Source organism: Sinohyriopsis cumingii, chromosome 2 (genome assembly GCF_028554795.1).
Source record: "Sinohyriopsis cumingii isolate HCF-2022 chromosome 2, ASM2855479v2, whole genome shotgun sequence".
NCBI lineage: Eukaryota > Metazoa > Mollusca > Bivalvia > Unionida > Unionidae > Sinohyriopsis > Sinohyriopsis cumingii.
Genome location: NC_142962.1, coordinates 145,488,696 through 145,502,200, shown reverse-complemented (window position 1 = coordinate 145,502,200; position 13,505 = coordinate 145,488,696). Strand labels below are relative to the sequence as shown.

The 13,505-nt window shown below is 35.9% G+C and overlaps 1 protein-coding gene across 1 annotated transcript in view; it reads right to left on the bottom strand.

Moving 5' to 3' along the window:
- The window catches only part of LOC149806019 (guanine nucleotide-binding protein subunit gamma-e-like), a 29,704-nt gene extending 21,884 nt beyond the window's left edge, over positions 1-7,820 (bottom strand). Inside the window, exons 1-2 of the mRNA XM_089937219.1 lie at positions 7,632-7,820; positions 4,992-5,208 (exon numbers count right to left, since the gene is read on the bottom strand). Of these exons, the coding sequence (XP_089793345.1) occupies positions 4,992-5,080 (89 nt within the window). The 5' untranslated portion in view covers positions 5,081-5,208; positions 7,632-7,820. The remainder of the gene's footprint in view (positions 1-4,991; positions 5,209-7,631) is intronic.
- Between the last annotated feature and the right edge of the window lie 5,685 nt (positions 7,821-13,505).

The following is a 13,505-nucleotide window of genomic DNA, read 5'->3' as shown; positions in this document are numbered from 1 at the left end:
CACACGATATGTCATTAAAAGCGACTTTTTATTGTCGTGTTAGCGTCATTCGTTCCTAACGCACATTTTTACCTCCCAGGCATTCTCATTCCGTCATTTCGTGGTAATAAATATATACTGTGTGAGATAGCAATATTGATCTGAAGAAGGTAGGGCAATAATTAATCAAAAGGAAAAGCTTTTCGAATTCGCATATTAAGAGGATGAGAAAAAAGCAGAGAAATATATTAGAGGTGGAAGGGATTGGAATCGACCTCATTGTCCAATTGGCCTTTGGAATCGTCATGGTAAATTGAGAAATCATTGGTCTCAGATGGTCAATGGCAATACCAAAATGAACTGGATAATTTTATAACTCAAATATTTGAATGTAATTATATGGTCAAATATACAGTCATAGTTTACAAATTGATATCGCATATATCTGAACTTAAAGAAATGGAACTTATTTTATTGTAGCCTGCACAAACAAGCAATCGGATCCTCAGCAAAACAGGGAGAAATGGCGAGAGAGACAGTCAGAGAGGGAGACAGACATACAGAGAGAGAGAGAGAGAGAGGGGGGGGGGGAAGGGAGTTAAAGAGAGAGTTAATCATTAAAAGAAGCTGAACTTCTAACAACTACTGAGTAATTACAAAGGTAGTTTGTATATAGGATAAAAATTTATGCTGAATGTTAGTGTTTTCTCTAGCCCAGCAAATTCCTTAATTACTCGCCCTAAGATAATATGCGCGATGTACTTATTTCAAATTTGTACTATTATTATTACGACATTCCCATGACCGATATTAAATTAATGTTAGTGTTACAACCACAACCACACGGGTCTGCTTTAAAATTGTTTTTCCATTGCGTTCAAGACTAAAGGTTTGAAGGTGCAGTTTTTCATGTATCAGATCTAGAGCATTCAGTACTTAAACCATGTGTGGGGCCCCGAGTGGCCGAGTGGTCTAAAGCGCTCTCCGTTACGGATCACTGCCATCTCACCTCTGTCTGCGTGGGTTCGAGTCTCGGATTCGGCCAATGTGGGTATGTGAGAAAGCTTGCCAGTTGCTTCTCTAGGTCGGTGGTTATCTCCGGGGATTTCCCGGGTTCTTCCTCCACCATTAATACTGGCCGCCATGTATAGCCTATCGTGCGCTGAAAAAATGGCGTTAAACCCTACAACAACAACAACTTAAACCATGTACACCTCTTTCTTTCCAACCAATTTTACAATAGTTACGTCCCTTATAATATTTATGCTGCATATGGCAGCATAAATATTATAAGGGACGTAACTATTGTAAAAATTATAAGGGACGTAACTATTGCGAATTATAAGCTCTATCGTCCTTCCCAATGATGAGGTCTGCTGTTTACATTACGGTATATAAGTAACTGTAGTGGACGATTCAGTAGCGTAATTCCTAATATAATTGAAAATTAATTGGACGTTGCAAGCACTAGGCAGAATTGACAGTATATACTATGGCAGATAAAAAATAAATCAACCTTTGACCTTGCAGATAGGATGTTCTTGCTTTACAATACAGCATTCAAAATATTCACGGTCCATACAAATCTTTTTTTCCTACCATATATTTCTCTCATGTTGTTCTGTACGCACATAAACATCAATTCAGCTTACAGCACATAAAATAGTTTTTAAGTTTCCAACCATTTCTGACAGTTGATGTGGCAGCATTGTACATAATGCGACAACATTCTGTCATTGAATACTAACATGGCTTCATGCAGAGGCACATGACGTACCGCACTTTACAAATCTCTTTAGAATATCATAGAATGTCTGTATCAGTTACCAATTCTGACAGTGCGTTTCACGTGTCGTTATAATATTAATTGGTTCTTGTTAATCGCGAGGTTTAAATTCATTTTGACAGATTGATAACGGATTCAGCTAAAGTGTGAAGGGATTGTTTTGTGCCATGAACACCATTTGAGTTCTCTTTAAAGGGAAACGAAATCTTATTTTAATGTGCGCCTCGAACGGATACTTGATAGGAAATATCAAAACCGTATATAACTCAAATGTGCCACATTAAAGATATTCACACTGACAGTATCGGTACGAAAATATCCATAATGGATAGTGTTGTGACGTCGATGTGATGCATCTCAACTACCGTCGATCCATTGGTCAAATGAATCACGGTTGCCATAAAGTACCTTTTGGAACTTGTTAAAACAAGAAATAACACAAAATAACGATGTTAAAACACAGGGCAGATACATTAATTCAGGTCATGAAGGTACATAGGGAACCAGTTAAGAAGACTATTACATTGTGCAACCTTCATCCGAAAATATACCGCTTTTTACATCCGCTAGATAACTATAAATTATCCGTTAAGTAAACTCAACAGTGTTTCAAGATATTCAAATATGCTGTTAGGAAGTGTACTTTGTCTATATATGACCTCAAATTATATGGAAACTGTACAACATTTTAGCAAAAGAAGGAGTCTCTTTCGACCGTGTATCATCTTGTCTCATAACCTAAATGGACTAAATGAAATCGCTGTTTTCAGAGGTGTACAGTTTAAAATTATGGATGTATTCTCGGGGAAAGGAATCTCTTGTCGAAAAATGAAGTTGAGAAAGTACCCCGTCTAAAAGAGCTAAAAGAAAACCCCACGATATCGGTAAATACTAATTTTTTACACATTTTAAATACATTGAAAACGGTTTGTAGGAAGCAGTTTGTTTTCCTTCAAAGTATGATCGTTACTTCAATGTCCTATAAATCTTTCTGAACTACACGAAACATAGTTTTTCCTTTAATTTTCTACATTTAATTGATGTGTGTAAATTTTATTTAATATACTACTTTTTGGGATATGCAAAAATGTTGACTTGATTTTGAAATCAGTTTTTAAGCAATCAATTGCCTTAATAGTCACATTTCGTGTTCGCTTGAACATAATTGCAGATACTAATCTCTTCTACACAACCACTTGTATGACGAGGCGACTTTTATAATTTCCCAAATGTATCATCTTTAGACAGCTTTATTATTGTAGACTCTGTCGTGAAGGATATTTTTCCCAAAGGCAAACTAAATCAGATTTTATAAATTTATATTTCAACTTTGGAACTTTATCTATTTTGGTTGCTACTTCTGAACATGCCATACATAAACTCAATTAATAGATGGGGATAATTATTTAAACAAAGTGTGACGAAAATATGTGAATTGTTCCATCTCTTAATCTTTTTCAGTGTCTTTTCTGCTTGATCCATTTGATGAAGTGGTGGATGAACACGGAAATTAAGAGACAATAACATCTTTCTTAATGCGCTTTAATGAGAGTAGTATCTGAGTATCTTAAGTTAATTCCTTATTCTATAAAAACATCAAGCATGAACACCTGTCGACAGTAGGTTCTCCAATTAGTGATTTATAGGAAAAACAATAAACAAGTTCTATGGCGTATTCAAGCCAATACACACAAAGGAAACTTGAGATCAAAATGATTAGCATCGTCAGTTTTATATTTAATTTAAAATATTGTACACTAAGCAACAATTTAAGTTCTGTAACAATTGCTGATGGTTTCAGTGGACAATCAGACTATCTACATTGTTTCGTAATGTCTAAATGGAAAGGGCGGATGTTACAATAAAAAACCTTACTAACTAAAACGTTAATCAAGCTCAATTTATTTACATATAGTGGATCCACCAAATCAACCTTAGGAACCATTCGCCTTTTGACATGTTGAAAATTGCAATTTTATGATAGCAAGTTGTTTGCTGTGTTATGATTTCTTCGAAGACAACCATCGTGGTGGAGTATAACATTAGTGGACTGCGAATCTTCAAAACAGAAACTATAAGAAAATCCAATTCATCAAGCAAATCTTGTACAGGGCAGAGTAAGAGCTATGTGAACAAGAAGAACAATGGAACACTTATATGGCATTTAAACTTCTAGACCATCTTTACAGAGTACCAGCAGCGATGATATTGTTTTGTTTTGAAATATATTTGCCTACACATATGGCGAAACGATGTCTAATCATTAAGCATTTTGCAAGAAAGCAAGTCATAGTTTAAACATCTAAGTTAAAGCAACGCATGAAGTAGAGCACATGAGCACATTGGTATGAATTATAACAGCTGGCGGTACTTAGATTACATTATGGAGATTGCAAATGGAAGTAGTTTGTGTAAACTGTATGCACGAATATGTCGGCGTATGCAGGATGCGTACCGCCATAAAGTATATGCTGAATTATCTATTAGTATCAATGATGACACGGACAGGTCACGTTAGTGGATCTATAAGCAATAATTAAGATGTGTACAATTATAACACAGGCACTCACATATATAGACATCTGTATGTGGTACAAATGTTTCCTCCCGATATTAAGGTAGAGTGACATACTTGATGAGATGAAATGTGTTGATTGTAAGGAAGTTCTAAGGCAAATGAAGCTTTCAACTCTTTGGCATCTTAATCGACCAAATTAAGGCTGTTAAAAATGTTACAGTTACCGATATCCGAGATTTAAGTAGAAATAAATATATGTTTATAAGTTTCAAAGAGTCACTCGTTATTTTTGTTTCGATATTTTAGAGTTCACTGATCGGCATCTCGCTCAAAAGAGTCATCTTTATTCATTTTAACAGCAAGGGATCATCGAATCCAATTTCTCGTTTACGACAAATATAATACGAAAGAAATAGTAATTGTTGAAATCCATACAATCGGAATTATATTCAGTCAAAACAGAACACGTCGTTGGCTGGTTCAACTTATTTTGTTATATTTTATCTTATTAATGCATCTGTTTAGAGAAACACAAGCGGGTTTAGATTCGCTAATAGGGATGTTATTGTAGTTCGTTCGTTTGATTGTTTAGTATTTTTAAGGCATTGCTGTATTGTCTATGTACTCAATATTATTTTTGACAATCTTATAATGGGAAGATAATGCTCTTCTATGATGATAAAGCATATAAGACATATACAGACTTACTCTTTTACTGCATCGGATACAAACATCCTCTGTAAATCCCTGTGAATTCTAAGAATCTCGACTTGTCGCTTTAAGTCCTCTTTCTCCATTTCCTTGCAGTAAGTCTTTCGGAATTTCTAAGAATAAAATGTGTGACCAAAACCGTTTCAATCGTTCACAACTTTGATGAGTTCAGAGCTTCTTGCAGAGTTCTTATTGTCTTCAATATATTTAAGTGCTGAAACAGTAAAGTGTACATATAAATATATCACAAAGTGAGCTCCCTGTGCAATAGTCCATTCTGAGCATGTATTTTATGCGTTTAGCAATAGTATGAGGAGTGATTTATGTAAATATAAGGCATAATCAAGGACAGTTAAGATCGCCTTTTCAACTCGACCCCAAAAGAAGTATCAGTTTGGGAAGAACGTATTGAAATAATTCTCAGAAACAAGTTTAGTCAGTGCCAATTCACATTACCTGAGTTAATTTAGACAAATACATAGAAAAACAACAGGATGTGAAAAAATCATGCATTTTAAAATCCGTTCGTAGTCGTAGTAAAGACCATTAAATGTAAGCTCTCCAACATATACAGAATTTCGCATTAATTTCCCCTCTTATCACATCTAGATATAAATAGGGCACAGTTGATCTGAAGAATATCAATGGTCAACAAAAGCTTGAAGAACTACGGAAGTTTGGAAAGTTTCTTCATTACATGACAAGGCAGACCTCAGATAGCGCAGATAGTGCAGAACTTACAATCAATTAGAGTAAGTAGATCCTTAAGAACATTAAAAAGACTTTCGATAGAGTAGATCATGTAGAATGTTAAAGCAGGCCTAAGCGCAGTTCTTGCGGCATTTTATGTGTATATTAGGATACAGCATTTTAATCCCCATGTCGATACGTGGAATGATCAGATGTCATATGTGTGTTGATTAGTAATCATATATGTCGTGTCTATGTTTAATTATGCACCAATGGATTAATTTTCTCGTTCGTTCTTGTTTCGTTTTACTTTAAAGCCAACGCAACCCGAAGAATAAGTGGCTCTTAGACTTTTCCCATATCTTGTTTCCTTGCGATAGACAATAACAGTACATTCATGAAACTTTGTTTTTAGGCCTGGAGGTCTTGAAGTGACCGCTAATGGAACAAATTCACTAATCATAATAAGACTCTACAACGACATCTTGATGTCAGAAAGTTTCTTTTGCCAAGGAACAAGAATACAAACGTCTAGAAGAGTGTACAGCTAGACATATAAATCAGAAGGCTGATTTCGCCATGAACTAAACGGACTAACCAGTAGAAGAGTCTGTAACGAGGTCTTGATGTCAGAAGATTGATTTGTAGTGGAACAAAGAGACTATTAGAAGAGCCAATGACGATGTATAGAAGTCGGGAGCTTGATTTTACCATTGAACAAACAGACTAGCTTATTTTGAGACTTTAAAAGGAGGGCATGAAGTCTTCTCACGGCAAAAGACATGAATTATTATTTTGGACACGACATCATGTGCCGCTTGCTGTTTCTCTGTTCTGGTTTGTTTATAATTTTATTGCTTATTTAACCAAAACACAAATTATTCGCATATGAATATGTTTTGTATTTATTGATTTAGCTCACTGAGTATATTATCAATAGAACTTTAAATGTATATATACAAACATCCTGTGTAACATTCAGCTACACCGGCACTACATACGGGTATGAATCTAAAGATAGAATTCAGTATTTGTATTATTCTGATTGGATCTTGCTTAGATATGGCAGTATTGAGAGTAATTGAAAACAGCATTATATGACTCATTCTTATGCAAAACATTCAATCACTCTAACGAAAAACTGCTTTAATAGTAAAATACACAATGCATAGTACACTATTTTCTACCACTATTATATTCAAACTATATCAGTTTAAATTGTCACGAATCCATTTACCGAAAAAAAAACTTTTAGAGTTTACATACAGAGACTCGCAGTACGTAAGTATTTCCTGCCTAAACTAGAATGGCAGAAAGAGAATAATTTTTATCAGAGGCACATTTTCGGAGGGATAGATAAAAAGGTTTGTAAAGAGTTAATATGGAAATTATTTATAACAACATTCAGTTTTCTAATTAAGTATACTTAATAATAATATAATAAATACAGATTCTTGGTATCAAACTTATTATAAACATACTTATTAAACTTTTGGTCTCCAAACGTTTGCTTTAAATTGTTAAATTGAGTTTTAGCTTATTTATTGCTGCGCTATGATAACAGAGGGAATCGCGCGAAGTTTAAAAATTCCGTCAAAATCATCCATAATTTGTACTGAGTTCTGGAGATCCACTGAGTTCTGGATATCAATATAGTTGAGTCCTGGAGATCTACAGAGTTATAGAGATCTACTGAGTTCTGGAGATCACAATTCGATGTGTATTACGACAATAACCATTCAATTAAAATGTGTCACCTATATTGGCCGATATCTCACTGAGGCAAAAGGACTTGATGATATCCATCTTGCAGTCATGTTATTAATTAATTAATGCTTATTTGCAGGTCATTTGTAAATTCATCTGATAGAGTCATCTAAGTAAAATAATTATTTAAAAAAGAATGCATGCCTTACATCGCTTCCAATTGAACTCGTATGTACTTACATTGTATTCCTTTAGAACCAATACTGATATCCAATAAGTAGCTCACAAATTATCACGTTGCCAAAATATATGAATATCAGCGTAATCTAACTAGAGCAATATTAACTGATTCTGGCCCCAATATAATCCTCAAGAAATTCAGCTTTTGAATGAACTTAGTCCACCATTGAACTGCCTCCTTCATCGCACTGTGTCTGCAGCACAAGTGTGTGAGAGCATTGACAGAATGGGAATGTCACTCTAGATATTGATTTTGCTGTATTTCCAATACTTTGGCTTCCTAAAACAATGCCAGTATGTCAGTACTGTTTCCACTGTACGTATCAGATTTGCCTCATGCTGAAAACGAATAATAACCTAATTATTAGGACGAAATTTCATATACTTATATGAAGTACATCATACCTTGTTTTTTATTGTTTTGTTTTTTTTTGTTTAGCGCCTTCCTCGTGTTGAATGTACTATGTACAAAACAAAATTATTGTAATAGCAGATCTCAAATGGTATCTTTAGAAACAATGATCTTTATTACTTGTTTGGATTTGATATGATATTTTCTTTTATGATTACACTTTCAATTCCATTGATCTTCCTGTCGATATGTGCAAAACATTTTGCTTATGCATATCTTTCTAACTATTAATAATAAATAGGCGAACACAACAAAGATAAATAATAAATCATACTGAGAAATGTAGACTGTGCATTTTTATTCCAAGACATGTATGGAATTAGTAACTGTATGAAATTAGTAACTATTAGGCTATTTAGCGCCATACAAAAAGTTATATGTACGATCGTTTAAAAAGTATAAAATGTTTCATATCGACCAGGATTATTTCATTGATTCTATTTTAACGGCGCATCAACACTGTTAGGCTATTTAGTGCCATACGACATGTTATATGTATAATCGTTTAAAAATTATATAAAGTCCAGCGATATCAAAACCAAATAGTTGAAAGTAGAATGATAAGATGGTTAAGAGAAATCTAAGCTTTCCGATCAACCGGGAATGTAAATGGTATTTGTGAAGTTGTTCAAATATTATGGACGGTAAAATATAAAATAAAAATGATCAATGTGATGGCATAAAAGTTATAGCTTAGAATAAGTGTTTACTTCTTTCAGAAATTTCAGGATAAAAGTGATGTTTATTGTGATAAAATGTTCCTTCATATCATGTACATTGTAATACTGATCTCGCGTAGGTTGCAGGTCGAAACACTCTATCATAAAGTGCTTAACAGTGACTGGTTCATTGCAAGAAATGCAATATGGTGGGTCTTCACCTTTTAGTATGCTGGAGTGGGTTATATGTGTATAACCGATTCGAATTCTTGCAATGACTACCTCCTCCCTACGTATGGTTCTGTAGGAAGGAATCCATTCCCCTAGGGTTGGCTTGATGGAGTGAAGTTCATTGTTCGCTGCTTGATTTCATGATGTCTGCCACTTCTGACGCAAAGTCTCTTTGATACTAGGTTTAAAATCAGTATACGGTTTTTAAAATCAGATGATTCTTGAGTTAGGGCCATTTTAGCAGCGCGATCTGCTTTTTCATTACTTTTGCTACCAACATGGCTATTTAATCAACAGTATACACTATTGTGGGAGGTACTCAGCTTAGTATTTCTGACGAGAACATTGGTCAACAATGGGTTCTCCAGTTTTTTGTTGTGTAGTGACTGAAGTACTGATAGGGAGTCGGAGAAGATGATGCTATTTAAAATACGTTTGTCATCGATATATTGCAGATAAAATTATATTGCTCTGATTTCAGCAGCAAAACTTGATGTGCCATTTGGCAAGCAAACTTGTGTTGTGTGTTTTCCATTAACGAAGGCACCAGTAGCCTTTTCCTCATCCTTTGATTTGTCTGTATAAGTTCTTTTGTAATGTTTAAATTCGGTGTAGAGTTCATGATAAGAGTTATGGAAGATGGAAGGGTTTGTCTCAGATTTGTTTTCCATCGTGAAACGTAAAACGTACGTTTGGTTGTTTAAGTAGCCAGAGAGGTGTTTCAAAGATAGACGTTTTCTGAATTTTAGAAATATCATTTTTTGTACTGTCAAGGCAGGATGATATTATAATGCCAAAGCAAGGTATGGCGTTTGGTTTATGTTCGTACAAGGTTTTGTATTTGTTTTGAAAAACAGCCGAAAATGCAGGGTTCATAAAGTTTGATCTTAATTTGAGAGCATACTGTGCGGAAAGCATTTCTTTGCCATGTAATAAAGGTGGTTCGTTCGCTTCATCAAGGAGCCTTCCACACGGAGATGTCTTAAATGCTCCCAGAGCGAGTCTTATTCCTTGATGATAAATTGGGTCAAGCATCTTCAAACATGACTTCCTAGCTGAACCATAGTCAAGTTTGGAGCCAATAAACGTTCTATATAACTGAGGATGACTTTTCTATCGGCACCCAGTCAGTGTGTGCTACTACTTTGAGTAGATTTAGAGCCTTCAAGCATTTAGCTTTCAGCTTCTTTAGGTGTAGAATAAAAATCAGTTTCCTGTCGAAGATAATACCTAAAAACTTTGTTTCCTCAACAAATAGAATAGGTGTTCCGTCCAGCGTGAGTTTAGGTTCATCGTGATGTCTTCGTAAATGACAAAAATGCATACATACCGTTTTTGACTTCGACAATTTGAAACTGTTAGTACTGGCCATTTTTGAAGCTTGTTCATTTTTTATTGTAGTTGTATTTCAATTGTATGCATGTGCTTTGATCGATAATATATTAGAAAATCATCAACGTATAAAGAGAAATCCATACCAGGAGACAAACACTTGGTGATGTTATTGATGTTGATGTTGATGTTGAAAAGCGTCACAGATAGAATACTGCCCTGGGGCACACCCATCTCTTGCTCATACAAATCTGAGAGGGTAGAGCCCACTCGTACCTTGAATTCTCTGTCTGAGAGAAAGTTTGATATGAAAGAGGGCAGACGGCCTTTTAGACCCAGATCGTGCAGGTCATTTAGTATCCCGTACTTCCATGTCGTGTCATAGACCTTTTCTAAATCAAAGAAAATTGCTACTAATGTTCCTTCTTGATAAATGCGTCGCGAACAAATGTTTCCAGTTTAACCATATGGCCATTGGTGCTACGGCCATAACGAAAGCCAGTTTAGAAATTAGTTATTAGATTTTAAGTTTCGAAGTAAGTACCATACAAGTCGAGAATTGATCATTCATTCCATCGTTTTGCACACACTGCTTGTCAGTGCAATAGGTCGATAGTCGGTAGGATCTGCGCTATCTTTGCCAGGTTTAGGAACTGGTATTACTGTTGCTTCTTTCCAATCTTAGGTACATTACCAGTAATCCGTAAATCATTGAAGAGTTTCAAAAGCGATGTTAAAGATGATTCTGGAAGATGTTTCAAAAACTGGTAATGTATTTTGTTAGGCTCAGCGGTTGTATCATCGGCCTTGTTCACAGCCTCCATAAGCTCCAATAGTGAGAACAGTTGGTTATAACTTTCAGAGTTTAAGATGTGAATTCTAAACGTGACTTTTCTTTTTGATTTTTTAGTCTTTGGAAGGCTTCCGAATAATTAGATTCTGAGGCATTTTCAGAGAAACTGTCAGCAAGAATATTTGATATATCACGTTTTTAAGTAAAATTGTTATTATTTAGCTTCAGATCTCGCAGAGAATTGTGTTTTCTCTATCCGTTTATTGTACGGCTAGTTTCCTAAACTTTCTTAATAGAGGAACGAGAGTTTAAAGAAGAAGCATGTTTCTTCCATGATGCTTGTTTACTTTCTTTGATTGTGTGGCGAGCTTTGGACAGGAGAATACGGTACTTACTTAAATTTTCTGGCGTCGGAACATTGTTAAATGTTTTCAATGCTTCTCGGCGCTGTCTAATGGCTTCCTTACATTCCTTAGTGACCCATTGTTTTAGGGTTCATTTTCAGTTCGGTGAGAACTTAGGAATGGATTCTTCTGCAATCTCTATTAAAATAGAAGTAAAATGCTGAATAGTGTTACTAACGTTGGAGACTGTATCCTCATTCAGCCTAGTTTTACAGTGTTTGAAACTTAGCCCAGTCGGCCTTCTTTATATTCCATTGTGGAGTTGGGTCATTAATAGTAGAGTTGATATCTTCAAGGTAGATTGGAAAGTCATCACTGCATACGAAGGTCATCAGCGACCTTCACTTTATAATCCAAAAGCAGCGAAGGAGAACAAATTGCCAGACCAATACACGTGTCTGTACTCGTTCCTGCGTGTACATATGCTGCTGATTTGGTGTTATATAGACACAAATCGTGTCTAGAAATCAAGTCTTCTACTTCGTGGTCTCTGTTACTTATGTGGATTGGTCCCCATACAGTCTTATGGGCATTAAAATCTCCGAGCAAAACAAAGGGTGCGAGAAGTTGTTGAATATGATTGTCTAATTTATTTGGCACTAGATTGGTGTTTGGTGGTATGTAAATAGAGCAAAATGTAATCACTCGATGTAGAGTGACGCTTACAGCAATAGCTTGCAAATTTGTGTTTAAAGGGATGACGCGATGAGAGGCTCTATTGTTCACATCAACAGAAACTCCTCCTGAGGCCTTATCAACATTTTGGGAGTGGGTGTTAAACAGGGATTAGTTTTTAAGTGTGATGTTATCCGTATCTTTCAAAAATGTTTTCTGAAGGCATAGTACTGTAGGATCATGTTCGTTTGAAAGCAGGAGAATATCATTGTAGTTGGTCTTAAGTCCTCGACAGTTCCATTGTATGGTGGTGTTCTTCATTATAAATTTAAAGTGCAGATTGTGAAGCCAGGTTAGACTTTTCGCGGAGGCAATCTGCGTGGTTATTTCTCTGGAGGAAGTGCGGGGATGAATTATTTGTTGGTAGGTCTGGAGCTACCTTGAACGCATGGAGTTTCTTATGCACCCATACTCTTAATGTCTCCAAACCTGTTATAGAGTTTGCTGGAGTCATCTGACCCCTTTTGCTGCCTATTTACTTGAGATTTGTTTTTATTCTTCGGTGATTTTGGTGGTGGCGTATTATTGAAGGTTGTTTGAGTAGATGCCGTGCTTTTCTGTGCCTTGCAATCGGGGTGTTAGAACTTAGTGTTGAATTGGGTAAAACCGTCTGTGTTTAAGCGTCCTTCATTGTTTTGGAATTGTTCTTCACTACTGAGGAGAAGGATGGGCCAGGATGGGCTGTTTTGGCCTGTACAAGTTTTCTGGCTTCTGGATAGGGAATGTTAGAAGTATACTTTACCCTCTGTATTTCCTTCTCCTGTTTCCAAGTATCACAATCCTTGGAAATTGCATGGTGGTCCTTTCCACAGTTGACACAATGCGGAGTTGCTTTACATTCAGATTCCTGGCTTTTGATGGCCACATTTCTGACACTTACAGCACCAAAGGGGGTTAGGTATGTAGATCTTGACCTTCACTTGCAAGAAGCTAACTTTGAACATTATGGGTACTGTTGGCTTGTTGGAGGTGAGTACAATGGTGTTGGTGTCCTGCAGATTGTTATTACGTTTGATATGTATTCTATGTACTGCAGTGACACCTTCGTTTTTCATCCCTTCAATTATATCTGTGTCGCCTACTCCAGCCAAAGTCACGAAAGAGAATCACGCCTTTGGACGTATTGAATGTAGTATTAACGAATGAGGTCACTGGGATATCGAGGAAAGGTTTCAGTTTCCTGATATTTTCTTTTTGACCTCGTCCCTCACACTGAACAAGAAGGCAACCTGATTTCACCCTTTTGGTGTGCTAACCGATCCAGTGATTGCCTTTTCAAACGGAGATAGTGCGACAAGCGCTTTTGTGGTATCTTTAGATTGTATAACCATGAAGCGTGGAAATGACTCCACACTACGTGGTCTGTCA